This window comes from Thunnus maccoyii, chromosome 1 (genome assembly GCF_910596095.1).
Source record: "Thunnus maccoyii chromosome 1, fThuMac1.1, whole genome shotgun sequence".
Classification (NCBI taxonomy): Eukaryota; Metazoa; Chordata; class Actinopteri; order Scombriformes; family Scombridae; genus Thunnus; species Thunnus maccoyii.
The window spans coordinates 10,645,400-10,672,823 of NC_056533.1; the positions used below are offsets into that span (position 1 = coordinate 10,645,400).

Sequence of the window (27,424 nt, forward strand, 5' to 3'; positions counted from 1 at the left end):
AGGTGTCAAGGACATCGTATTTGAATTCAGAGAAGTGCAACGGAGCGCCCCCCGGGGGGCTGTGGCCTTTAAACCCGCTCCAAATCCAGCCCTAAATAAGCCGCTGGAGGGGGATTCTAATCAAAAGAGGTTATTAAAAATTCTGCACAAGCCAGCACACACACAGATGCCCCCCCCCCCCCCCTTTAACACACACACACACACACACACACACACACACACACACACACACACATACACACACAGGGCAAAGGATGTTAGTGAGTATCAGTGGCAGTGGCTATGTGTGTGTGTGTGTGTCACTGTGAGCCAGTGTGGCGATCCGTTGCTGTGTGTGTGTCCCTGGCGTAACAACACAGCACTTCTATTTTAATCAGCAGCCAAGATCTGGGTGAATGTACTTGTCCCTGGGAATCCTTCACAGCCAAATGTACATGTACGGTTGACCACTGCAGGCAAAACAGACAGATTACGGTGCTTCAGACTAACTGAATGTTGTTATTTTGTAAATCTGGACACAATCTGCATAGTTGGAAATCTGCTGGATCGACGAAAATTAGGTCAGATCCATTAAAAACCTCATCTGTTTTGTGCAAACGTAAATTCCCCTTATTGTTCCACAGGTTTTGCCAAGTGTTCTAGTGCCATTTAGAGCATCAGTCCTGTGTGTAGTTTAATTGCTTTCCTATATTCACTGACACATTTCAATAGGTATGAAGATATTGCAATGGTTAAAACAATGAAAACTCACTTTAATCTGTTTAGCAAACTCTATTCTGGTATTATATTTAATAACCCTAACCCTCCTTCCAATACCTAATCAATCGGGGGAGTGCTGGGCCTCATCGAGTCCTCTAAAACAGGAAGCCCCATTCCTGCCTCAACTCTCTACCTCACTTTCTCCCCTTCCTCATCTTCATCTTCTCCATCTCATGGATGGAAAGCTGCTCCTCCATGCCTTCCTGCTAATTGGCTTTAAATATATCAGGCGGTTCACGTACTGGTCGGTATCTCAACTAAGACTAATGTGTTTGCCCTCCGGTCGGCCGGAGCATCCCTCAAGACTTGAGTCATATTTTAAATAGATGGCATAGAGGAAGGGGAGGGGCTTGTTGTGAAGGAGCAGAGAAGACAGGGGTGGAGGGGATTATTTTAATGGGTTCTCATTCAAGAGGTCAAATTAGCAGGTGCTCCAGCAGGACAGAGGCAGGAGGGGAGGTGGGTGGCGGAGTGGCAGAGGTGTGGGAGGGGTGGGTACAGATGGACTGTTTACAAAGGGCAGCGGTGCCACTGGCATGCTTTATATCTCCTCTGTCAGCTGCCCTGGTTTTCCCACTTACAAGAGAGAACAGGGGGGAGAAGGGGAGAAGAGGACTGGGTTACTAGACACTGACAAGCTTTTTTGGGTTTGGTGGAGTGGTGTGTACTGTACTTAAACACAAATATGTGTTCAACAGTATAGAACCGATCTGTGATGCTGAATGTATCCACGAGTTTATTTTGTAATGATGTGCTGTAATTCATTTGGGGTTTTTTTTACCAATTAGTCTTGTGTACTCTGACATAGCTGGGTGGTTTTCTAACACTGTCCGAGTCACTTTTGAAAACCTCCAGAGGGTTGAACTTGTTTCACTAAGCTGTGGGTTCTATGTGCCAGAAGCAAAGTTAACTTGACATTAAATATTCTGTCAATATATTCTCACAAATATCAAGTCCAGTGAGTGAAACTTGTAATTCCTCTTACAGTAATCACAAATGTATTCATCAATGATTTTACTCATGTATTTACAAACTGTGGTAAGAGGAAAATGAATATCCACCAAATATCCAGTCATCAATATCAGGCTTCACTTTACATCTGATTTTATGTGAGCTCAGTTTTATAAGTTGAGAAAACATGAGATGATCCACTTATGCAATTTGTCTTCTGGCTGCAAAACATTATGCAGTTTTGGGGTTTATCATGTATTCAGATATGGATTTCTCCCTGTAAAATGGTTGAACGTTGGTCTAAAAACTGTGCAAATATTTCAACATTTTTTAAGAACAAATGCCAAAACAGGCCATTTAGGATTTGGACAATTATCAGTGAGAGCAAGATAAATAAACTCTTACAACAAAATGGGAAAAATTGCAACTTTTTTAACAGTGTTTAATCGTTTTAGGATTGCTTTTGCCTGTTTTCCCTTAAATCAGACTCTTACTGACTGCAGGGTAAGAACCAGTGTACTGAAACAGCAGATGTAATAAATATAGAATAACATAGAACGGTTAGAAAAAGATAACCCATACATGGTTAAATTTAAAAATATTAATTGTATCAGGCAGTGTGTTTGTGTAATATATTGTACAATCACTAGGCAAAGATTTGCTTTCCAAACTTCTTGAACTGTGACGCCATGGCAACAAGAGCCCAAAACCCATAGACATGGCTCTGCGGTGAAGTCAAACTATCCTCATTGAGGCTCTTGCAATCCAAATAGCCCTTAGGTAAGCCCATCCTACGAGAACTTGGCTAATTTTGCAAAAGTTCTTCACTAATCCTGTTAATAAAGAGAGCTTTTCACAGTTAAAAAAAAAAGATTACACCGTTCACCCATGTAGAACTGGGGACTGACATAGAGGATCTAAAAGCTTCATTATTCCTTTTTTTAACAACACACTTTACGGTGTTGTTTTCCTGCTGAGACGATGTCTTTTTTTCACAACCAAGAGCGAGGCTATCTGGTTTCTCCTAAAAGAAAAAACAGACGGGTCATGAGGTTTGGTGGCCAGTGTTCATCAACTAGAGGATTTTCTAATATCCTGCATGGCAGGACCGGAACATAATAATGCAATTAAGACGGTGAGGTGTGCTGCAATGAGAATCTTTACTGTGGGACATTGGCTCAATTCAAAATTAATTAAATTAACCTAGCTTTCTGCTAATGTTGCACCGTGGGGCATTTTCATTTGCAAAAGATTCTCTCTCACTTTTTTTTTTTTTGGTCTGTGGTGATCTTTCCAAATTTTAGGACTGAGATCAGAGTAGTGGACAGGTAACAATAGAGAGACCTGATTGTTAATTAATTCATTAATATTTTCTTGTGATGTTAGCGCAGATATTCCTGTTGCATACTTTTTATTGTATCACGGGCCTTGTGCAACAGAGAGATGCTCATCAACTGGATAAAAATGACAATTTATAGTATTTGTAAAGGACAACAGATCAGTTATATCCTTCAGTAAAAGAATGTTACCATTTTTAGAAGTGACTTGACTTGGAGAGTGTCCACACTTACTATACTTGAGCTAATATTTCTTTTTCTTCCTAAAGATATTTTTAGTATTTTAAACGACTATACCAGTGATGAACATTAGTCACTTTTAACTAATTAATTACTGCTGACGATTTTCTAAAGCATGTTGTAGTGTATGCAGCTGAGTTTTATTTGCACTGTACATACCTGAACTTGAAACTCTATCAACTTTTTCACCAAACAAAATGCTAATATCATGTCATGTGACTTAAACGTGAACACTATGCACTCAGCTGAGACTTATTACAGTCAGCTTATAGCATAAATACCAGCAAAAAGATTGTAACACGGAGCTAAGAAAAACATACCACTCTGACTTCTGAGGTTTGTAGATTAATTTTACTCATGAAGCTTTTTCTGCTCCAGATGGTTTAGATAGTTCTCTGCCTTGGCAGCAATGTAGGTGTTAGCAGCTGGTAACTGTTGAAATAATGACCAACAATTATATTTCTCTTCTTTGCTATGTATAAACTAATTGCAGGCCCATGAAATAACCTTTACCATCACTCAGGACACAGTGAAAAGTATTGCTTGTAGTTATGATAGCATTTGCAATGATTTGTGTAACAGTTAAGATGAAGCACAACAAAGCTTGTCAGCATCTAACACCCTTTCCTCTTCTCTTCTTCTCCCCAGTTGTTAAAAACTAAACCAAATGATGCATCTTTTAATTCACTGCTCATTGTTTTCTGATTGCCATGTTCGATAAGTAGTGTTTTGGAACCGAACATCATAATATTTCTTATTGCTTTTAGCTGTAATCTGTGGCATTTGCAATTGTATATACAGTGCATGTACTGTATATTTTTGCAATGACAAAGAGAAGAGTTATTTTTTGTATTTGTGTTGTGTGCAGAATTATGGGGCCTCTGTCTTAGAATTTCTATTGATAAAGTTTAATCTAAGCAACTCTCTCTGTTTATGAATACTTAATCTGTTTATTCCAAACAAACAGAAAAAAAATGCATCACTTTCTGCGCGCGGAGCATTTTTTCTGGTAAAAACCAGACATTGAGAACAACATGAATAATAAAAGCAAAATACATGGATGGATAAAATCAGGCTAAAATCCACAATCAGTTTCTGGTCTGCTCTGTTTCACCTGAGCTGTCAAGGCTTGTGATAGAGGGATGTTTTGCAGGTCGGGTGTGTGGATGGATGTGTGTGTTTGTGTGTCAGCTGAATGGTGCATGGGGGTCGCGTAGTGTATGGGGTCCCCCCCCTCCTCCTCGCTGTGTCCGGGGAGGAAGAGCCAGGACAGAGGAGCCCTGGGGCCAGGAGCCTGGGAGGACACAGGGAGGTCACTTCATCCACTGGTGTCACACTCTAATTCATCTGTCAGGGCCTGCACAGGAGCAACATACACACACATACATACACCAGTACACAAGCACACACTGTTGCACGGGGACATACAACTCTCTCTCTCACACACACACACACCTACACACACACGGCGAGGTAACAATAACTTACTTTAGCGGCTTTCAACAGGATCTCTCTCTCCTGCTCGTCCTTCCTCTGCTTCTCGATTCTCTCCAGCTGCTCGAAGAAGCGAAGCTGAGAGCGAACGTCTGCAGACTGCTCGTAGCACTCTTCATCCTGACAAGCATATAGAGAGAAAATCACTGCAACAGCTAAAGCTACAAGTCGGATTCAGTAGCTACTTTTGAGGCTTTGGCCACAAGTTTCAGAACTTTAGGGCAGCCCTCAGTCCATGTACACATGCAACATTTTCTCAAAATAAAGAGGAAATTACATCATCTACTGTAAGCAAACCAGATCTCCTTTTAGACCACAAGAAAAACGTACACGGCAGAAAATTTGTCATCAGTTCTGACTAGATTGTTGTTCCGCAGTGAGTGTAATTAATGATGTCTCTTTTCGTGCCAAAAATACAGCTCCTAAACTGAGAACAGACAGCAAGAGACAGAGTGAGAAAGCCAGGCGGTTTTACAAGATTCATGATTCATAAGATTTGTGCAATGATAATTAAGTGTGCTTGAGAAGATGCACGGGTCAGTCTTCATTATAAATTAAGGGCGTTAATACATAATTGTGTATATGTGAGAAGATTTGAGAGGGTGGTAACACGTTGTCTTTAACAAGTTTGGAATTTTCTTGACTCTTCAAAACTTGAATATGAAATCATTCTTTCTAAAAGTAAATAAACATCTAGTTTTAATGTTATTTATTGTATGCATTCACTGTAACTGTGGCGGTAGTTTTTTTTTTTCTGTGTAATTGTGAATGCACACATCCTAAGGCTGCGTTCATTAGCCCTGCAAAAAAAAAAAAAAAAAAAAACCCTAAAAAAACGCTCTCATCCTCATTCATTTGAATAAACTCTGTCCAGCGACACAGCAGGGCTGCAAAAAAACGCTGAGCGGAACCTGGCTCGAAATGAATGACATCATCCAATGAGGTGCTGCTGGCCCAATCAAATATGTGCAGGTGCACATTCCTGGTAGATTACCTTTTTAAGATGAATGGCGTATTCCTACTATTTATCCTGTGATTGTGTGCAGTGTTTTGGTGTCTGATGAGCCTTCAAACTTGCAAATCTGATTACTCAGTCTGGACTTCCTGGATCATATTTCATGTCTCACCATTACTGTTGTAAGGCAACAGTTAAAAATAGCCATACAGCTCCCATACAAAAAAATGGACAACCACCACCATGTCAGTTAAAGATTACAATAATTAACTCAGTATTGCCCTACTAATAAGCATATTGATATCTTCATTACTAACTGCACAGTTGGTTAAACCAAGAATCTCAACTTTATTTCACAGCTCAACTGGAACACCATCAGCCTGAACACAACAACACACTTAAACACATTAACTTTATCTATTTACAGGCGATGCTTCTCTTTGCATAAAGCGCATCGCCTCCCACTTGGGAAATGGAAAGGTAAGTGTAAAAACAACTTTTGTAGGTCATCAAAAGTTAATAAGATAATTGCTTATTTCACATGTTTGTATGTCTGTCTCCTATGCAGCTCAGCTCTCCTCTCCTCTCCTCTCCTCTCCACTCCTCTTGCTCTTGATTTTCATATCACTCTTTCTTCTATCTGTGTGTGTGTGTCACGTCTCTGTGTGTGTGTGTGTGTGTTTCCATGAGTGGATGAGAGAAGCTGGGTGGCACAGAGCACAAAGACACATCTGAGGAGGCTCATCGCCAGCACCCCTCCAACCCCCCTCTTTCTCTCTCTCTCTCATCCAGCCTCTCTCCTCTTTGTTGCAGCGCTGAGCCTGCACTCTTGCCGTAGCTCCTGCCGCCGCTGCCGAAGCCCGGTTGCTCTTTAAGGCCGCTTTGTCTTTTGGTCTTTTCTCTGTCTTTTTTTTTTTTTTTTTTTTCGCTGATGTCAACAGAGTGGCTTCACAGAGCTTCATGCCTCTCTCACACACCTCATTTACAAAACCACAAAAAAGGAGAAGAAGGAACAAAAAGAAGAAGCACAAAACAAGATGGGGACAGCTGTAGCGATGCTCTTCCTCCCTCCTCCTCATCATCATCTCTACTTGGTGTCAGGAAAAAAACATTTTCAAAGTTTCCCCCCAATTCTCCCAACAATCCTGGGATTTCAGGCTCGCAGTTGAGATGTATTCATGCTTTAATGTTCACCAATTAAATGTGGTTTTATACTTACATTCAAGGGCTACGAGAGATAAAGTCACCAATAACCAGAACAGTGTGCAGGTGTACGCAGATGGGCACTTAGAAGTTCTGTCTGACTGACTGAAAAGTCTGAGCTCTCCTGTTTATCAACTTAAGGGCATAAAACATTTCTTGTATTAACTTTTATATGTTTATGCTAGTGGCGTGCATGCACTTTTGTCTGCGAGTTTATGTGAGAAAAAGTGAATTTGTGTGCACGCCACTGTGTATGTGTGAATGCTGGAGCATACACGAATGTCCATATTAGACAATATGGGAGTGTATGTATAAGTGATAAAGTTTCTTTCTTTACCAGAGTGATTTAATATCACCTCCGAGTCTCAATCCAATAGTTTGACATCACCTAGTTTGCTCTGTCTCGTACAACAGTGCACATATACGTCATTGTCTGCTCCTGTTAATTCAACAGAATGGAGGCTTTAGTGTTTTTTGACAATACTCAAATAAACAGGGCTTTACTGGCTGCCGGCTAATGAGTGTCGTTAGGATTGATGCTGCCCTTTTTATTAATCATATATCAACAGGTTTTGTAAAATAAAATAAGCTTGTTGAATTTTTAAGGGATCATTTACATGATTTGGGAGCAGCAGAGAAAGTGTTTAAGCATACAACCTTGGCCATGCTTTTTTCTGTCTCGTCTACTTTTTGCCTCAGCAAATAAGTTACAATTTGGCAGGCGAGATCAGTCAGAACGTGTTTTGTTCATTCTGCTGCCTCACTTGAGTGACTAGCTGACATTACAAGGCAGCTGCATTTTACAATGTCAGTAAACAAACAGACAGTGTCTTTGTTCTGGAGTACTGGCCTGTTGTGCTTATTTTAAATTTGTACAGATAATTAAAAGTTGAATATTACATTTTTTTTCCCATGTCTGAACAGTAGAGCGAATTTTGAATAAAAAAAGTGACTTCCCTAGTGTCTGAGTGTCAGCTGTGTGTTAGCCAGTAGGCTAAGCAGCTTTAAAATATACAGAAGGGTATTTGAAAGTTGAAAGCACATCTGTGAGTTATAATAAAAAACTAACTGCAAATGGACTGAGCTGGATACAGCTGATAACAAGCTGTTGCAAAAAAAAAATGCATTGCTTGACTCCAACAGCAGTGTTATTAGCTCAGGACATGTCTACTTTGTGGGTTTGTATGTTTGCGTTCTTACCTTACAGGAGTCCAGTCGGTGCTGTGCGATAGTAGAAACCTTCTCTACCACAGTGCGAAGTCGTGACTGTGTGGCGTGCGAGATGAAGGTCACTGCCTCCATGGGGACTTCCGTTACTCCAAACTTCTTTGCTGTGGGGCACACGCACAGATTGAGGACAAAAATAAACTTTTGCAAACAATAAATCACTGGTATTAACTTCTTAGCCACCAAAAAAACAATTTGACACCAATTTCTCTCACTTCAGTTACAGTCAGTACTTTTGTTTCTAATATTTAAGCCCAGATTTCTCATTCACTTCGCTGATTCTGTCGCAATTAAAACTTTACTACCTCGGAGTTTTATATGACCTTCGTAGGGATGTCAGTTTCAGTTCATTTGCTTTTGATAGACCGACACCCATTAACTGGTAACCAACTGGTTAATTTTTAAAGTTGCGATGTAGTTTTTGTTTGTGAGAGCAGTTGTCTCATCATTCGGCACACCAACTATGTGATGGCTTGTGACTGTTAGCCATCCTTGGACATGGCAGCTGGGTGCTTGTTCTTAATGTGCTACAGCATAGTGCTAGTACTACTAATAGACTGAAGACTAGCATCACACAATTTACATTTAACTTTGTTGCCTTTCTGGAGGAAATGGTCCCACACCGAGCTTCGTTTAGCTTCGCTTCATTTTTTACCTCAGACTGCTACGTAGCTAGCAGTGAAGTTGTTAACGGCGTGTGTGTGTTAACCGATTAACGGTTAACCGTTGACATCCCTAGAGCTTTGCTCTCACTTTAGATTTAATTAAGTGATAAACACGTTGAAAGTGATTTTGTCAGTCGTCATTTCACTTACTTCCACAATTAACCACTTTGACGAAAACAATAAGCAGGTAGAAGGTAATTGTTTTTGAGAGGAACACACACCTACAAACACATACACACAGTAACACAACCCGTAAAAAACACACAAACAGAAAACACCGTTCCATACATCCACTTGTACACACACCTACTGTACTCACACACACACACACACGCATTCACACCGAGAAACTGTCTGGATTAGTATGTGCAATTAACTCCCAGAAATAGGACTCATCGCACAGAAAAGTTAATTTGTTTCACAGTCTTAGTGCAAATTCCAGAGTGGCTTTACTAGCTAAGCTCCTCCAAGTGTGTAAACGACATTGACCATCTCTTTTTGGAGGAGAAGGATAATTTAGTTTCCTTGGAGCAAACCTCATCTGAAGTCATAACAAAAGAGAGGAGGACAGACTTTGATAGGGTTACTATCTGTTTCCAACTTCCTTTTAAATTATTCCATTAACATAATTTTCTCTCTGGCACCCTTTTAAGTAAACCACACCAATTATTTAAATCAGCTGAACAATACATATACTCCTCATCCGCTCCAGCTTTGAAATGGATGGAGGGAGCCCAGTTAGCCTTATAATTACAGTGGCAATACATGTGGCAATGTCACGAGGTCAAAGAAAAACACTAATAGGCTTATGCTTGCTAAAAAATAAGATCTATCGGGGACATTAATATTTCAGAGAAAGTTTAAGAGACTTAGCCACATTTCTGTGAGCAAAAACACATTCTTCAACTTGTACCAATATACAAATCATTGCCATTCACCCAGAAAAAGCATATTGAACAGCTAGAAATGGACTAATTAGCTGGAAAGATCTGTGAATTATCTCATCTTCTATATGGGATCCTCTGATTTTTCCATTTAGCACCATCACCAGGTCACAATTTTTGTTTGGTTTTAATTCTAAACAAAGGCAAATTTCATGTCCTAAGTTACAAGTTTAAGTAAAAGCAAATCTAAAACATTCCTCGCTCATGGAGTCACAAGAGACTGCGTGGACACCACTCAAAATAGCAAATATGATTGAAAAGCAAAAAGACAGTTGATTATTAACGACGTTTTCATCAAGTAAATCATTAATTGTACATTTATGTATTTGGTCACTCATTCTGTGTGTCATGCAACTGGCCTGGACGTCATACAAAAATAATATGAGATAACACAACACATTCTTATTCTGTAGCTATCTGCTCATCACTTTCAACACAACAGACAACATAAAGAAATGCCATGATCTGCATGGACGCCTGGTGACTTGAATATTTATTTAGTATAGAACTGAATGGTATCCATAGCAACAAGGGTCCCCTGGAAAAGTAGCTTGCAGTGAACATGGAAGTAGTGTCTGTATGACCCATCTATACTAGTTTATACTGTATCTATGCCACCTGCAGCTGTATGGTCCATTAAACAGCTTCTGTTGATACTTTTGGCATAACTTTCACTGTCTGCTTTGAACTCTGCCCACAAATGTGTAATTATTATCATTATTTTCAAGTCTGTCTTAAAATAACAGTCAGGAGCCCAAATGAATATTGAAATAGGTTTTTTTCTTTCCATAACCATTCCTCCTGTTCATACTGCCTGTTAAAAGATCCCTTCCTAATGTCCTTACAAGTGATGGGGGCCAAAATCCACAGTCCTCCTCCTGTGCAAAAATCTATTTAAAAGTCTATCAGAAGCTAATGTGAAGCTTCATATTAGTCAAATCAAGTAGATGTCTTTCAATGTTACAGTCTTTTTAGTGCCAAAGTCCCTCTTTTTGTTACTATACTTCCACCACAGCTCAACAGGGAAACATTGTCCGAGGAAACACAAAGAGGGAATTTGATGCTAAAAAGACTATAAATGTAGCAGATACTCAGTTGGTATGACTAACTCAGACTGAAACCTAATATCAGCTTCAGATAAACTTTTAAATGCATTTTTGCACATAATGACTGTGGATGTTGGCCCCTATCACTTACATTGAAAGCACATTTGAAGGAGATCTTTCAATAGCCAGTATGAGCATGAGGAATGATTACAGTGAGGTAAACCTCTTCAGTGTTTATATGGACACCTGACTGTTGTTTTAAGACAGACGTGAAGAATTATGAACCTATCCTTTAAGGTAGTCGCCCCCCCCCCCCGCATCGATTGAGTAATTCAGCTTTTTCTGGGAGAGAACCATCATCTCAGAGTTGCAGGTGCTGATCGTCAAACCAGCCACAATAAACTCAGCTCTGATATTCTCAAAGAGTCAAGACCTAATATAGCCACGAGGACCAGCCTGTCCTCAAATAGCAAAGATGCCACCATACAGAGTCATATCCTTGTTACAGATCACACCCAACTTACATCTGTTTATAAAGCATTGCCCTTTCTTTGAGCTAAAAGGAACAAATGACTCACAAAAACAACCCCTGGACCGCGTACTTCTACAGCTGAGGAGCTGAACACAGTAAAAGGCTTTTTCTAGATCTACAAAACACACATTATTAGCAAATTCAGATAACTCCTTAAAGATCTGTTCCTCTGGAACCAGAGGTTTCATAACCAGCCAGGTTCTCCATTCAAGCACCCTGACAGTTCGATTCCTCCTCCAGTCCCTGTTTTTTGAAAGTAGAAACTATAGGGCTGCAACTAACCATTATATCATTATTGATTAATCTGCCGATTAATTTTTTGAGTAATCAATTAATTGTTTTGTCTATAAAATGTCAGAGAATAGTCAAAAATGCCCATTAGATATTAGAGATTATTTTGTGCAGCTCAAGGTGACATCTTCAAATGTCGTTTTGTCCGATCAACAGTCCAAAATCCAAAGACAGAAGAAGAAGAAGTTTACAATCAAGTATGACACAGAAAAGCCTCTAATCCTCACATCTGAGAAGCCACAACCAGAAAATCTTATCAAAAATAGCTGCCAATGAACTAGCCAATCAACTAATCGATTAATTGACTAATCGTTGCAGCTCTAGTAGGGACCACCAACTAACTGCCATCGCTGAAGTCAACCATGACAGTCCCACAGTATCCAGAGCCTTTAGCATTTCCAAAGTGGTATGTATTGTATTTTGGTTTTAATTCTCATCATTTTTTTTAAATTCTACATTTACTGTGTTTTTATTTAGTCCAGAGGTTTAAGCATATATTTTGCCTCAGAAATTGATTTGTGTTGACAAGCCTACATTCAAGACAGATTAAAGTCAGGCAAAAATTTTAAAAGTACAGTTGGGGCAGCAAAAAGTGACACAAAAAGCGCATTAGTGTTAAAAAGCTCAGTGAGAGCAGAGAGGAGTGTCTGCGTCATTCCTTGGTTGTGATGTGCTAACAAGCTAAGTTAAATAGCTGTAAATTCTGTCGTTGTGCACAAATGATAAACCACTGATATTAAAGATAAGATAATAATGTTCAACGGAACATGATGCTGTGATATTGTCGCACCAAGCACAGATACACGACTTTTAAAAGGGAGCCGTTGCTTGAATAGAGGAGACATCGCTATTTTTGTGTTGTGTTTAAATATTTTAAATAAAATGTTCACGCCTTTATGTAAATGTTTATTATATTATCATAACTAACTGTATTGCTTTCATAAAGCCATATCGATTATTCAAAGCTCCGTCAGATTGAAGATTTTGAATAATCAGCTTGAGCGTGGCTCAGTGTCTGACAGAGCTTTGAATAATCGATATGGCTTTATGAAAACCATACAGTTTAAGTTACGTGAATAAATATTTACAGAAGAGTATGAACATTTTATTTAAAATATTTACACATTCAAAAAATAGCAATATCTCCTCTATTCAGCGGGGTGTTGTGATTGGTTTGCTCGCTCCATGTGATAGCATCTTTCGTCAGGCAGACGTAACCCTTTACGTGCTCGTCCCTGCAATGTTACTGCTTTCATTCACAACACAGCCGTACAGGCATTTTCCCGGAAATGTCACAAGGTCTTGAGGTTCGGAAATTGGCAGTACAGATTTCCCTGAATATCCATCCCTGCTCTCATTCACACATGACCCCATGCAGGAAATGTTCCTGAACATTTCAGGTGTAGACTGCATGTGTGAAAGGGGCTCAAGAAACCAGATACAGTGTTTAATAGTTAAACACACTCCACAATTTCTGACGCCACGATAAAGACATTGGAGTTCATCTCTTACGAATGGAAGGCTGACATGTTTGTGTTGACCAGTGTTTTCCCCGGTAGCAATTCATGCTAGCTTCATGGTAAAACTGACATGATGTGAGCGCGGCATGAGGCACTTCCTTTGTTTTGAAAATGAATCATGTTCAAGAAATTATGCTTGTTTTTTTTTCTGTCAATGCTATTATTTCTCTACAGCCATTAGATTGTGCCATCAAGATGTATTTGAGAATGATACAGAGGTAATAATCCATGCATGAATGCTTATTTTAATACATTTTAAGGACTTACGATTTGATTATTTAAGACATTTTCAGCAGATTTCAGAGCCTGTCTGTGTGTGTGTTGTGTTGCATATCTGCTCTGTGTGTCCCATCTATCTGCTTCTGTCTGTGCACGTGTATAAGTTCATGTGATCATCCCACATGCATGTATGTACACGAGTGTGTGTATGTGCGTGTGTGTGTGGACCTTTAAGGTACCAGTGGACTATCATTACTTTGAGGAGCTTTTCTAGAGAGCTCCAGCTGTGCCTATGTTCTGGTTCCTGAGATGGGGGATGGAGTGCTGTTTGCAGCTTCACAAATGAAACTGCCTATCCCCCCCCCCTCCCCACCCCTCCACCCCCCATCCCCAGCTCAAGGACAAGCCTGAAGAGTTATGAGGGGAGGGAGACAGAGGTTTGGGAGAGGAGGGCGGCACAAGTGTTTGTTTGGAGGGGATAAATAAGCGAGGAGAAGAAGCGAGACACGGAGAGACATAAAGAGGAAAATAAAGAAGTTGATAGAAAGAGGCAGCCAACATCCTTTACTCGTATCAGTATTCAAAGAAGAAAATAGAGAAAAAGAAATAAAAAGGTAGGAAGATTGGGGAATCGGGCCTCCATTGATTTAAACATAAAAAGGGTTACAAAGAGAAGGTGATAAAGAGAAGAAAGATGCAGGAGCAAAGAGGGAACTATTATCTCCCCTATTATTCATTACCTAGATTAAAAAATTTAAGTCACTGTATGACAAAAGAACCAGTCCTGGACCCCAACATCTTGTGGGGGCAAACAGAGGGCAGGAAAGGTTAAAGTTTTAGCAGGATGTTCAACGGTAAATCAGAGAGCAGAGCAGAGTCAAACTTAGTGCTTGTACAGTAAAGAGGAGCAGCCGAGGCTTTCTGATTGAGTGGACCTGGCAGGCCGGGGGAGCCTCCCTCGGACTGCTGTCAGCTGGGAGCGTAGCAAGGCCAATCACTGACACAACAAAGCTGCATAAGTGCCACTTCCCCAGCAGGGGGCGCCCTAGCCTCCTGCCCTGTATCATGCTGTGTGCCCCCCTAAGGAAAGATTTATATTTTTAAACAACCCCTCTGCCCCAAGGTGACGGGATAACAACCATGCCAAGAGTCCACGTAACGAAACATGACCTGCAGGCCTCTGTGCTACACTAAAGATACTTTAATTGAGATAAAACAAGATGAGGGCGCTAGACTCCCCGTCACGTGGAATTACGCTGTGTGTTTTTTGATCTGATGCACAAGAGCAAGATGCTAGGCACAGTTTTATTTTGAGTAATAACGCTCATTATACATTTTCACAGGTTCCACTGTGCAGTGAGAGCCTAAAGTGTATTTCAAGCAATAAAATTTACTGCCGGTAGCAAAAAGAGGTAATGAAGACAGTATCACTCTCATGTGAAGCTGCAAACAAACCGAGACCTCTCCGCCTGTATCGATTAGCACATGCAATACAGCGTGCTATCAGAGTGTCAAGATCCACTAAAAAGAGAGAAAGAATCAAAATCTTACTGCCAAGTCTCATTCCTCAAAACTCTGTTCCTTTAGTCCAGAGGACAATCTGACAGCCAGCCTTCAAAAGACAAACCCATAAAGTATTTATGTGGGTGCCTGGGGTCCAGTGAGTTCAGACAGCCACTGAAGAATTCATTAAAGGAGGTGAAAGAATTGTTAAGTGTATCAAATTTAAACTGAGGGCAAACAAGAGAAGGCTCAGCCTGAACAACTGAAAGAAAGAAAATCAAAACTGTCTTTAGTGATGACACTATAAATACAGAAACAACATGTTCCCAACAAAAAAAGACAACAGATAATCATCACTACTACAGCCTTGATTGTCAGCTTTGGATTTGTTTTATAGTAAAAAAAAGTGGAGGTAAATTGGGATAACATTAAGATTTTTCCTGTTGCTGTAATAACTGCTTGTTTTCTATCTGCAGCTTAGAACATTTAACGAAACTGCATTGCACGATGGATGAGGCACGTTTATCTCACCTGTTTCCAGAATTCGTCGGTGGAGCAGTCCCAGGTGGAGAAAGGCCTCGTCTTTACATGAGCGAATCTGCGTTCCAACCAGGTCTGAGTTAGTGGCGAGTATTCTTGCGCTCTCCTCATTCAGGTTCACCCCGGCCATGGAGGCCACGTCATTGATGTCATCGTCATCCCTGAAACACGAGAGAAAAGGGATTAGTAAAATGTATGCAATGTTAAGCCTTACTTCCTAGCTTAAAATACATTACAAACCAAACGAAAAGATCTCTTAAGCAAGAGAGGGCACTACGTAAGAATATTAAGTGATGTAATGATTTTGGCAGATGTTAATAAAATAAATGAATCTTTAAAAAACAAAAACAAATAGAAGAATACATGTGATGATCCTGTTTAGCATTATACACTTTTAACACATCTTACAGTTTTTCTCGATTGCTAAGACACATTTAATGAAACTGGGATCCACTTGATATTCATCATCACCTTCTTAGCACAGCAGAAGTCTTGTCTTGCAATTGTGTTAACACTTTTTCATTGGTTTCACACATTTTTCACACCCTTTTTCAAAACAGATTACAGATTACAGATCTCATAAAAAGACCCAAAACTGTATTGGATTAACTGTGTTAAACAAAAGGAAAACATCTATTCACGGCTGATGGAAATTATTTGCATAATTATGAATCTCTAATGCACCTGTGTGAAACTCCTTTGCACAACTCTTCAATCAGCATTCAGTCCTTATCTATCTATAAAAGATGCCACCTTCATCTTTCCATTTGCAAGCATGGATCATGGCTTGTCCTTTAGAGAGGCTGGACAAAGGGTCAAGCTCATTCTGAGTCGGAGCACTTGGGCATCTATTGTCAAGACTTTTTACGAATGAGAATAGCTAAGTCACAATGTTACTGTATACCACTGTGTATTTCAGCTTTACTGTATTACCCTATTGGCAGAATAAACTGTGTCTACACTAATGCAGTTGTTTCATCAATCCCATTTATATGACTGTCATGTCAATTTTGACATGCTTTTTGCATTTACTTTATGGAAGCCACAGACTACCACGCACTGGTGGCAGAGGAAAGATCTTTAGTGCTGAACAGGAGGCTGCCATTGTAGATATGGTCGTGGTAAACAATGCGATCAGACTGCGTGAAATCCAAGCAGCAGTAATTGCAGATCAAGGAGCATTTAGAAATATCAATAGCGTGAGTTTGGCTACTATTGATCGAATCCTTACACGACACCATGTCGGAATGAAGCAGCTGTACAGATTTCCAAACATCGTGAAGGAAGTAAGACTCCAGTATGTGCAGGTAAGGATTTGTTACTGTAATGTCTTGTCTTACCAGACAGTTACATGCAACTGGAATAAGAGAATAATGGAGCTTGAAGCTAAAGGAGCACATCACACATTCATTTACGTGAATGAAGCCTGCTTCAACCTCTCAAAAGTGAGGAGATGCAGGAAGAACATTACTGGGCAGAGGGCCACTGTTACAATGCCAGGTCAGAGGGACGCCAATATCGCCATGTGTGCTGCCATCTCCAATGATGGTGTCCTTTTCCACATAAAAACTATCAGCCCATACAATACAATACGCCTCATAACATTTCTTGATGCGCTGAATGAAAGGTTCCACCCGAAGAGAGAAGGCTGTTGAGGCCTGGCATGACTCTGTATGTCATCATTTGGGACAATGTTGCCTTCCACCGCTCTCGCCTTGTGAATGAATGGTTTGCAGCACAGCCCCGTATGATGATGCAATTCCTCCCTGCATACTCTCCTTTTCTGAACCTAATTGATGAATTCTTCTCTGCTTGGAGATGGAAGGTATATGAGCACCGGCCATATGACCAGATGTCCCTCCTGAAGGCAATGAATGCTGGTTGCCTGGCAATGGGTGCAGAGGACTGCCAGGGACGGATACGCCATGCAAGGAGGTTTTTCCTTCAGTGCATTGCAAGGGAAAACATCCAACACAATGTTGATGAGAACCTGTGGCCTAATCATCAGGAACGAATGGACTAAATGTGAAGTTCTCAGTATTTCAACTCTTTGTTTTTTGGATATTTCCACCCATAAATTTCCTTTGGTTGCTTTTATGTTTATTTCATTTTTATTTACAGTATTCAGCATTTCTGAGTTTGGAGTATGGAAGTATGGAAAAAAGAATGACATGGAAAAATCTGATGCACTACAATAAACATTTTGTTTCTGAGTATTTCTGAGTTTATTGGTTCTTTGTTGAAGAAAGAATGCAGTAGAAAAGCTGTACCATAACGAATGTCCGAATTTGTCTAGTCTAGGTGCTTACTGTAGGTCTTACATGTCAAAAACAGTTCATGGTCTTTCCATGCCCATGGAATGAAGAAAAGTTGAATGAAGAAAAAATGTCTTCTTTTTTTTTTTAACAGTATTTCAACAGGGCATCTCAAAAAAGTGTAAAAAGTGCAGGGGCAGAGTGCAGCAGGGTTTGTTATCTCTAGTAAAATCGTCTTTGGAGAAAGGAATGCAATTGATGCTGTGATATGCTTGCTTGCCTTTTTGGCACGCTATAACTATGTAAAGTATCAACAAATGGCACAGGCATACAGCACAAATTAAGGTTGAACCGGTTCATTTTGATAGCTGTACTTTGTATTTTGTTGTCCATTGTGTAATGACTGATGACTGAAAGAATATATTCATTTGACCACAAGTTGTGTTGTTTGCTTTTGTTGCATGTTTTTCACATTTTGTGAGTGTTAGATTATTTTGTAAACAAAATATGTCACTTTGGGCAACAAGTTTCAGTCTGTGTGTGAACTGTGGAAAATGTATCTTCTGAATGGACACATGTATTCAAGTAAATGAGAAATCCTGTCATTGTGCAACAAGACACTCCAAAATAGATGTACAGGAGAGGTACAGGGTACTTTTTGTAAACATAAACAAACAACCAGTTCAGGATGTACTAAAGGTACAGTTGCTAAAGTCGGTGAAGGTCGATTACTGGTTAGGGAACCTGGGCAGCACTGGGGAAAAGCCCACTTGGGAAGCCGTCTTTAGAAATCGTGTCCTTGTTGCAGCATTAGCGACTTCTACTGGTTGGGGTCTCAACACCGCCTCCCTGTGTCTACACCCTCCCCCGATAGCAGAAACAAGGGCAACAATAAAGAGTGAAGTGGTTGTTACAAAATGTAAGAGAAAAAGCAAAACATCCAAAAGAGAAAATGTAAAATTTTGCTCTACCTTTTTAAAAGGGAAGAAATGTATCCAAAAATGAATTCAGTTTGGGCATTAAGGAATAACCTTGTACACAAACCCTTGCTCAATATTTGTATTCATGTCCTAACAATATCAACATATTCCTTGAATAAAAACATCTCAGAGATGTTGTTTTTATTCATGAATACCTTCTTAGATGGAAATATGCATTAGTTTTGTTACAGACAGCTATACTTTGGTCATAATGGTACAGAATTCCCATTCCAGGGTCTATTTGTGTCGGCACTGAGTGAGGCAGGCAGATGAAGAGCATTTGCATGGAGTTTTGCTCGGTAAGGATGCTCCTGAGGATTGGCAATGAGCTGTGATTAATCTGGCAATACACTAATGTCAACAAACTCTACTTACATGTGGCTTTGCCACATTTAGCAATGTATTTTTCTGATGTACTGGCCATTTCTCACAGGCATAATGCTGACATTAGAAATTGTGTTTGGGTCATTGCATTTGACAGTCAATGAGGTCCACACTTCCTTTAAAAGCAAATGCAACTTTCTTTGTGAGTTGTCACCAAGACAAATTCCTCTACAATTATTGTACTTGGCAAGTCATGATTCTGATTCTGGCCTGAATTAGCTGAGCGGTGACGTGTTGTGCTTACAGGACTGGCCCAGAGCGAGCAGTGGATTTTCTGAGTGGCTTTGACGGAGGGAACAAAGAACCACAGAACACACACAGAGTGGCCTCTCGCCACTCACTGGCTCACCTCCACAGTCATTTACGTTCATGCCTTCGTTGTTGGTTGCGACAGAGCTTGTGTGTGTGTTGCTGTGCGTATGCGTATGCGTGTGTACAGCGCGGGCCCCGAGTTCTTTCAGGCGCCTGAGTGTGGGCACACACCATCAGCCAACTCCACCCCGCCGAGGCCCTCTTGCTCCTTGGTGCGGCCACATAGAGCCGATATGAAACTTGACACCACGGCGGGAGGTTGACAAAGACGATTAGAGTAGCTCTCTGAACCTCATACACCTCTACCTTCTCTCCTCTTCTCCTCCTCTCCTCCAGCACTGAGTCTAATTATGCCTTCACAGAGAGACTCCACACAACAACACAAGCATGGATACATAGGATTATACCCTCTGCTGCACCTCAGGCTGTGCACCTCCCTTCATCACGTCCTCGTGGATAACTTGACCTGTCCTAAAAAGAAACATGCCTTAGGCTATGTTCACTCAAAAACACAAAAATGTAATGCTGCTACTTCCACAGCTTAGAGCTATGTATGTAGCTAATGTAGATGAAGGAAAAGTGAGTGATTACACAAGATCACTCAAAACTAAAGCAAACGATCACCTGCCAATCAGGTAGTTGATCTCTTTATCTCTGTAATACTGTACTTCCAACAACCTAAAGAGGAGCAAAGCCTTCAACAACCAACATAAAATATAACAGCTGTGTTTTTGTGAACCCAGTGGTGCAGAGCATGATCTGAAGGAAGCTAATGTGCAGTAATATATATTTTTAATTTTGCCCTATCTTAAGCAACAGTGAGTCTGCTAACATCACAGAAAACACTCAAATGCACGCTTGAGGTAACTATTTAACAATATGCTAATCTCTAGGTTTAAAGAGATGAAGATGTTTAACAAACATATTTCAATTGAGCAAAAAATTGGTATCTTTTTTGCTAAGATCTAGTCTCTTACTTGGTAACAATGAAAAACTGAGCAAAGCACTAAGAATTAACAGAAGATGATGTAACGGGTTAGATCCGAGTATCTGAATAAAACAGATTGGTTGAAAAAAAGGGTTCGGGTGGGTGACTTGTACATGAACCATTAAATTACATGAATGGCATACTATTTATATGCATGTAAATATTTTAGCTATAATTCATCCCTTCTGTCAGATACAGTATAAGGTGGTGGGACAGAATATTCACCTGTAGTACGTAACTGAAATGGCATCAAAAAATGAGCAGAAAGTCAACTTCACTGCATGTTAAGTGCGATGAAAATAACACACTCCAAGAAAGCCTATTAAGATATTACTGCTAGTTGGTTGATGTTACAATATGTGGCATTCGTGTATTCAGTTAATATAATATCCTAATGTATCAGTCTGTCCATCTGTCTATCTTATTCAGACAGAATAAAGCTAGCACAACTACAGCTGCGATGTTGCTCAAACTCTGAGATGAAAGTAAGTGTTGCTTCATTTTCACCTGTCAGAATTAACAGAGCAAATATCAGTAGTGTTGATGCTCGATAAACCACATTGAATATTTTGGATATACAACAAAAAAAATCAGCAGTAACACAGGGCAGGGATATTACTACAGTGACTACCACTGTATAGGTGCATAAATCACTATCCAGTATCCAAGAACACTCATAATATTCTCAGTAATATAGTTTCTTTTTCTTGGACGGTCTGATTTCTTGGGCTATTTGGGATCGCCGGGGCTCGCATCAAATGAGAATGCCAAAGACAGGTCTGACATTAAAAGGAGGGAATGAGATATGAAATGCAAAATATTCCAGACTATACCTCTGCGCTAATAAAGCAGAGATGTAATTAGCTTCCACAGAAGCTAAAGAGCAGCCTCTCAGTTATTGGTTTGGGTTGGCTCGGGGACATGGAGCCAGCGGTCACATGAATACATATGCATGTCGTTTCCATATCAAGCTTGTGTTTCAGCGAGGGCACGCCATAGGTGCTGAGAGGATTGCAATGCCATTTAGAGGTTGTGTGTGTGTGAGTGGATTCGGGGGGGGGGGTTGCATCCAGATCTCCTGCCCCCCACCTCCACTATCATACCCACCCCCCTCACCCCATCCCCGCGGATAAAGGTCCCTGTGCCCACGGAGGGGGCCCTGATTGATCCCGGTGACTAACATCCAGGCCATGCAGGCGTATTGCACCCCCAACAGCATTCTGAAGTCTTTTCCACAAAGCAGCCTGGGTTTCGCTGGGCAGCTGATGGGATACGTATGTGTATATGATCCGAATGTGCAGCACTGGTGGCAGGGGTGGCACAAGAGGGACCAATAAACCCAGGAACAAGCTAAATGCTGCTCATTGTTTACTAAGTAACTGTAATTAACTTAACGGACCACCCACACTCAAGCTCTAATTATTCATTCAAGCATTAAAGAAAACTGGCTAGGTGCAATGTGGATACTGGAATCCTGAGCCAAAATGCCTTAGTTTGATGTGGCCGTCAGTAGAAATATATTAAAATTCTAGACTGTCCTATTTTTCGTTTAAGCACTCTGGAGTGCCACCCGTTTCTTCATGGATTGTTTTGGAGGAGCTTTATTGTGGCACGGCACCCAATCTGAACATAATCTAATCTTGCGGCTGCTGTGTTTCCAAGTCTCTGAATCAACAATTTTTGGGAGGTCACTTTTAAGTTCTAATTGAGTCAATAGCAATTTACAGAGCACAAAGAATATAACCACAAAGACAGAATCAACTGACTTTGCTGGTAAATGATGGAAAAGGGGTGGTGGACTTTTAAAACCACTGGCAACAGTGATTGGTGAACAAAAACATTTGTCCCTTACTTTGAATGGGTGTTTGTGTGTGTGTTTTCCTATGCAGGTGTGCCAATGTTTGCATGTTTATGCACATGAGTGTGTGTCCACCATGTAGGACAGGGTTGGATACGAGGGGCTGAGGCTGAGCTCGGAGGTTGGCAGAGGGCTGAGGGCCTCGGCTGGCTCGCCTGTGATTACAGCGGATGTTGAGTGTTTACAGAGAGATGAGGAGGGGAGAAGGGGGGGGGGGCACAGAGACAGCTGCTTTCACTCTGTACTGCAAACTACACACGTACAAACACACACACACACATGCACACACACCGACACAAGCACTTACAGAAGGCTGGAGCTCCACTGGAAACCCCACAAGCCCTGCAGTGTGTATGTGGGTGTTTGTGCTACAGCTGGCCCGCTGGGACCAGTGGCTCAGAGTGACAGCCATACACACATCACTCCCCGACTACAGCTGAACACGGTGCAGGCTGGGTGCGTGAGAGGCTGGTGGATGCTGGCTGACCAGGCCGGCCTTGCTTAATAGATTTTTTTTTCTTTCTTACTGGCCTCTCATTGCACAATGTTATATGAATCAACACATTAACATTTTGTCATGTATGCTCCCCTCGTAGCTTAAAACCCTTGTAAGAAAAATGATGTTGAAAACACTTTAATGAATAACCAGGGAAGGGATGTGGTAAGTGTTGAAGATCAAACTCAACAGAAACACAAAGGGGAGCTTGTAACCTTTAACAACTTGTAAAGCAAATAAAAATTTCTATTTCTTTCATTGTGATTTACGGGGAACACAGCGACCACCTGTGTTCACAGGTCAAGTCATTATGTTCATGTTGCAGGTTTCTGGACGTGGTGTGAAGACACAATGGCGTCCAACAGATCGGCTTGTAACACTGGGCGCTGTTCCAACATGTTTATATCCTCAGGTAAGAAAAAACGACAGCAAACAATAAACAGTGTATGAGACTGCAGAACTGAGAGGTTCCAGCTGAAGCTTTAACAAATGGTAACAACACGACACTCAGAAAAACTTCACACTGACTAAATAAGAATAAAAACACACAAAATATATGAGAGATGAAGATACTCTCATCAGAGGTTCATCACTCATTAAACATTAAAATCAATATCAGGCTCAGCAACCTCATATTTGACTTAAATTAAAAATGCGAGTCAGGAAAGTTCAGTAAGAGCATGTTGGCGGAAGAAAACAAACTACTTGCATGTAGAGACAAACCAATAGAAGGAAGTAAGAATGGTTCTTAGGGACTATGCATTGTGGAGCTTGTTTAACACGTAAATATGCTTCAAAATGTCAGTGACATGCTTCTTCCGTGACAGTGGTGCTCGTGCTTATGTTGAAACCAGTGCGTTTGTGTGTGTGGGGCCACTGTGATCACCGCAGGGGGAAAAAGGTCATCAGTAACAAGCGAGCCTGACAGCTTAATTACCAACGCAGCTAAAGATTTATTGGTTTATCAATCAGAGCCCCGGGCACTGCCTTTCCCCTCAGGAGACGGGAGCCATTACCATGAACCCGTTGGCCCATGTGACCCAGACTCTTCTTGCCCTGGCCCGGTCACACCGGGGCAATCCTAAACCCTAACTGTCAATACACGCATACACGCATTTGATACACATACATAAACACACACAAATATTCTTAGACTCTTAGGATATACACATATGTTCATGTGCAACCAAGCAGGGATGCAAACACAAACAAACACAGAGAAATAGAGGGATATATGCAAACACATACAACACGCATATATATACCCTGGCACGCACACAGAAAAACACATACACACAGACTCACACAAAACATGGACCACAAAGGCCAGCATGTGGGCGATGAACCTTTTATGTTTTGAGACAAAAGCCCAGCTGAAGCAGAGACAAGACCAGAAAGAGAGAGAGAGAGAGAGAGAGAGAGAGCAAAGCTGGGGGCTAAATACCGTATTTTTGACTTAACCAAAAGGTATTTTCAGAACCGCATCCAGAAATTCCAACCATCTGGACACAATTACCTTATTGCTAAATTAAGATTTAGCTCATTTGCAACCCTGTCGATGAGTTGTGACACTGACACAAGGAGGGTGATCGTGAGGGTGATCTATTGGCTGGCAGTGTGTTGCTATGTGGTGGGTGCAGAGAAAAAGGACCACAAAGGACCAGCCAGGCTGCCAGGCAGGCAGGCAGCCAGGTGGCCAGGCAGACAACCGGGATAAACACTCATAGCCTTAGCTGAGAGTGTAGCCTGTAGTCATGCGGAGACATCTTAGTGAAATGCTGCCCCCATGTGACGGCTGCCAGGAACAACAGGCGCAACTGTCGGTCTCCTGGCGAGAGGAGTTGTACCTGAAAGAGCCTCCTCCGGGGTCGTTGAGCTTGTTTTTTTGATTCCCAGAGATCTGAACAGCCAAGCCCACGGGACTTTTGCCTGCTTGTATGGCGGCTCCCTTCCCCATTGTGCCTGTTAAGCAAAGTGAAAAAAAACAAAGAAGAAAACACTAAACAAAACAGAAAAGGAGTAATGTTATCATTGAAGTGTCCCCTTCTATCTGCATCAAATATCCTCCTGTCTAACGACTACCTTCAACTGTCTCTGTCATCCTTGCAGGGGTAGATGGAGGGGGGGGTGGGGGGAGCGGTACTGTCGCTCTCCCCAGGTTGGTGCGGAGAGCGTCGCTCTGTCAATATCACTGCGCTTCACCGGCTCTCCTTACACTCCTAAACCGCATCCTGCTCCGAGACACGTTTTCCAGAGAGGCACAAGGACTGCCAGAGTGAATTTAAACTTGATTTTAACAGGCATGTTCCTAGCCAAGAGGCACAGAAAAGTATTTTTAGAACTATCCCCGCATTCCAATTTATGGGCATAAAACAACCTACAGATCTTTCACTGCAGGCAATCTTGGGGAAGGGGGCAGATCAAATTTGTATGCACCTCCGATCGTACACACACACATACACACACACACACACACACACACACACACACAAGCCAAAACAGGTACAAACACGTACACACATTACACACACCACCTGAGAGCACACAGCTCTCTTATGGGAGCGTTACGCCCGGTTGGTGTTGGGGCGATATTTGTGGGCTTCTGTGGGAAGAGTGTTTGTGAATCAGTGTGAGTAAGCAGCAGCGCAAATGTTTGAGAAGGCTTTATAACCAGACAGGAAAAAACACCTGTTCTCTCTGTGGCTCCTGCCTGTTTACACATCTTACAGCCTACTGAGAGAACATTTAGAGTTTTACTAATGGCTAACTTCTGTTTAACCTATTTCACTGGCTCTGTATTTAACCAGAAGGTCAGGCAGAGTTTGAGAATCACATCTTTTTCATGATGTATCTGTCCAAGCCTCAATGAAAGATGTAAAAACTGCAGACTGAAACAGAAATCGACCAGAAATTTACTGAAGTCTTTGCTTAATCTTCTGTTTTTAACTGGACCTGAACTAAGGTTGTACACAATTTTAAAATATTTTCGTATGAACAAAAAAATTCACTCTGAATGTAAGATATGCAAACTATAGATTCTAAATGTGTGACAAAAATAATCTAGCATATTCAATCAGAGGTGGCTGGAGGAGGCCAGTAGACGTCCTACCTTGCGCTCTGACAGACTGTGTGATCATCACAGGCATTCGGACCTGGCCACCTACAGCACCCACTGTCTTGATACCCTGCAGGAACAAGGAAAATAGAGATTATGTATATTATTGTAGTATTACAAAGAGTGAAACAATGCACAAGGGGAGAAAAGAGATTAAAAAGTACAAAACTGCATGCCTGCTGAACCACTGCTCCACTTTTGCGCCATTTGCAAGAGAAACTGTTCCCCCTTCAGCCGTAGTCTGTTGCAAGAAATGATCCAGAGACAAGCTGGCCGAGAGTCACTGAAGTTTTCTTTTACAGAGTGCTAATTTCTATTCCACTGTAACATATTAAAACATCTGCAGTAGTATTACAGAATAGATGCAGAATAAATATAAGAATTATGAATTCCACAAAGGCTATCTTTTCTTACTGTATTCAGGCAGAATATGAGCGAATGTGAAGATTGATGTAAATGCAGGAAGAAGTTGAATTTCTGTCACTGTACGTGACCTACATTTGCTTGCGTTTCCAGATAATACAAAGGCAATAAGAAATCAAGATTGCAGTGAAAAAGTAGTTTAGAAGACGGAAAAGAAGTAGTAGTGGACGAAGAAGGAGCAGGGGGTGGAGGGGCTGTGCTGGGCTATTAGAGTCACTTCCTTCCTTGGTAGCAGCCACAGGCCGAGCCTCAGGCTCAGCCATCCATTCCTACCAGTTTGCTTCTTGCTGCATATTTTTTAGCCTTGTTTTCCATTCCCTGACACATGCTATATTACTGTTCAAGCTACTGAAAAAAGACAGAGGCCATTTTTCCCAGAGATCCACTGGAGGGGCCTGCAAGAGTGGGAGGGAAGGGGAAAAAATACATTCAGCACAGGCAGAGACAGCAAGCACCTCTGGCCAGCCGGCGACACAGTTAAAAGAGGGAAAAAAATAACTCAGGTAGAAAGTTTGGAAATCAGAGGGTGAAGGGAGGATGCTTAAACTGAAGGCACCGTTCATCTTACATTTCAAGTGTTTTTCATGCTTTTAAAACAATTATCAATGTATTTATCAATGGAATATTAAATGTTACACTACAGGTATAGTTACTGTGAAAAACTGAGAAATGTTTTGAACGATTGTTGACATTTTTTACAAACCAGTGTTATTATTAGCGCTAGCATTTCTCAAAAGGGCGGCCGCTGCTGCTGACCTCTGAGAAAACAGCATATTCATTCTGTGTAAAGCAACATTCATTTGTGTTGTGAAGTAAAACTGTCACCCACATCTAACACCAGAAACACAGAATGTCAGACTAGAAGTAGCAACCAATAACCTCTGAAATTACCTTGTTTGTTTGAAATCCTCCTGAACATGCTGATATTTCAAAATGTATATCCACAATATGTGTAAAGACCACACGCATTTGTCTTATGCAACAGGTTAACACCGAAAACATGTTGGCGCACATGCACACACTGCAGCTTAACTATGGCTAATGATCTACAGCTGCACATGTGTTGAAGCTTAGAAAGTTACAGCTATTTGTATTTTGTTTTGTTGGCTTCCCAAAAGTGTTGATATTGCAAAATTCATTGAAGAACAGTGATGAAAATATAAATGTTACAACTTAATACACATAGA

General features: G+C 41.0%; 1 protein-coding gene across 3 annotated transcripts in view; it reads right to left on the minus strand.

The window, feature by feature from the left end:
* LOC121895498 (transcription initiation factor TFIID subunit 4-like) overlaps positions 1-27,424 on the minus strand; it is a 92,497-nt gene that overhangs the window by 41,112 nt on the left and 23,961 nt on the right. For 2 of the 3 annotated variants that reach the window (XM_042408674.1, XM_042408683.1), the window contains exons 7-11: positions 25,809-25,884; positions 24,547-24,661; positions 15,418-15,587; positions 8,140-8,270; positions 4,776-4,901 (exon numbers count right to left, since the gene is read on the minus strand). In XM_042408674.1, coding sequence (XP_042264608.1) covers positions 4,776-4,901; positions 8,140-8,270; positions 15,418-15,587; positions 24,547-24,661; positions 25,809-25,884 — 618 coding nt within the window. Of the gene's footprint in view, positions 1-4,193; positions 4,582-4,775; positions 4,902-8,139; positions 8,271-15,417; positions 15,588-24,546; positions 24,662-25,808; positions 25,885-27,424 lie in introns of those variants that run through there. The other variant, XM_042408691.1, reaches the window with a different exon arrangement.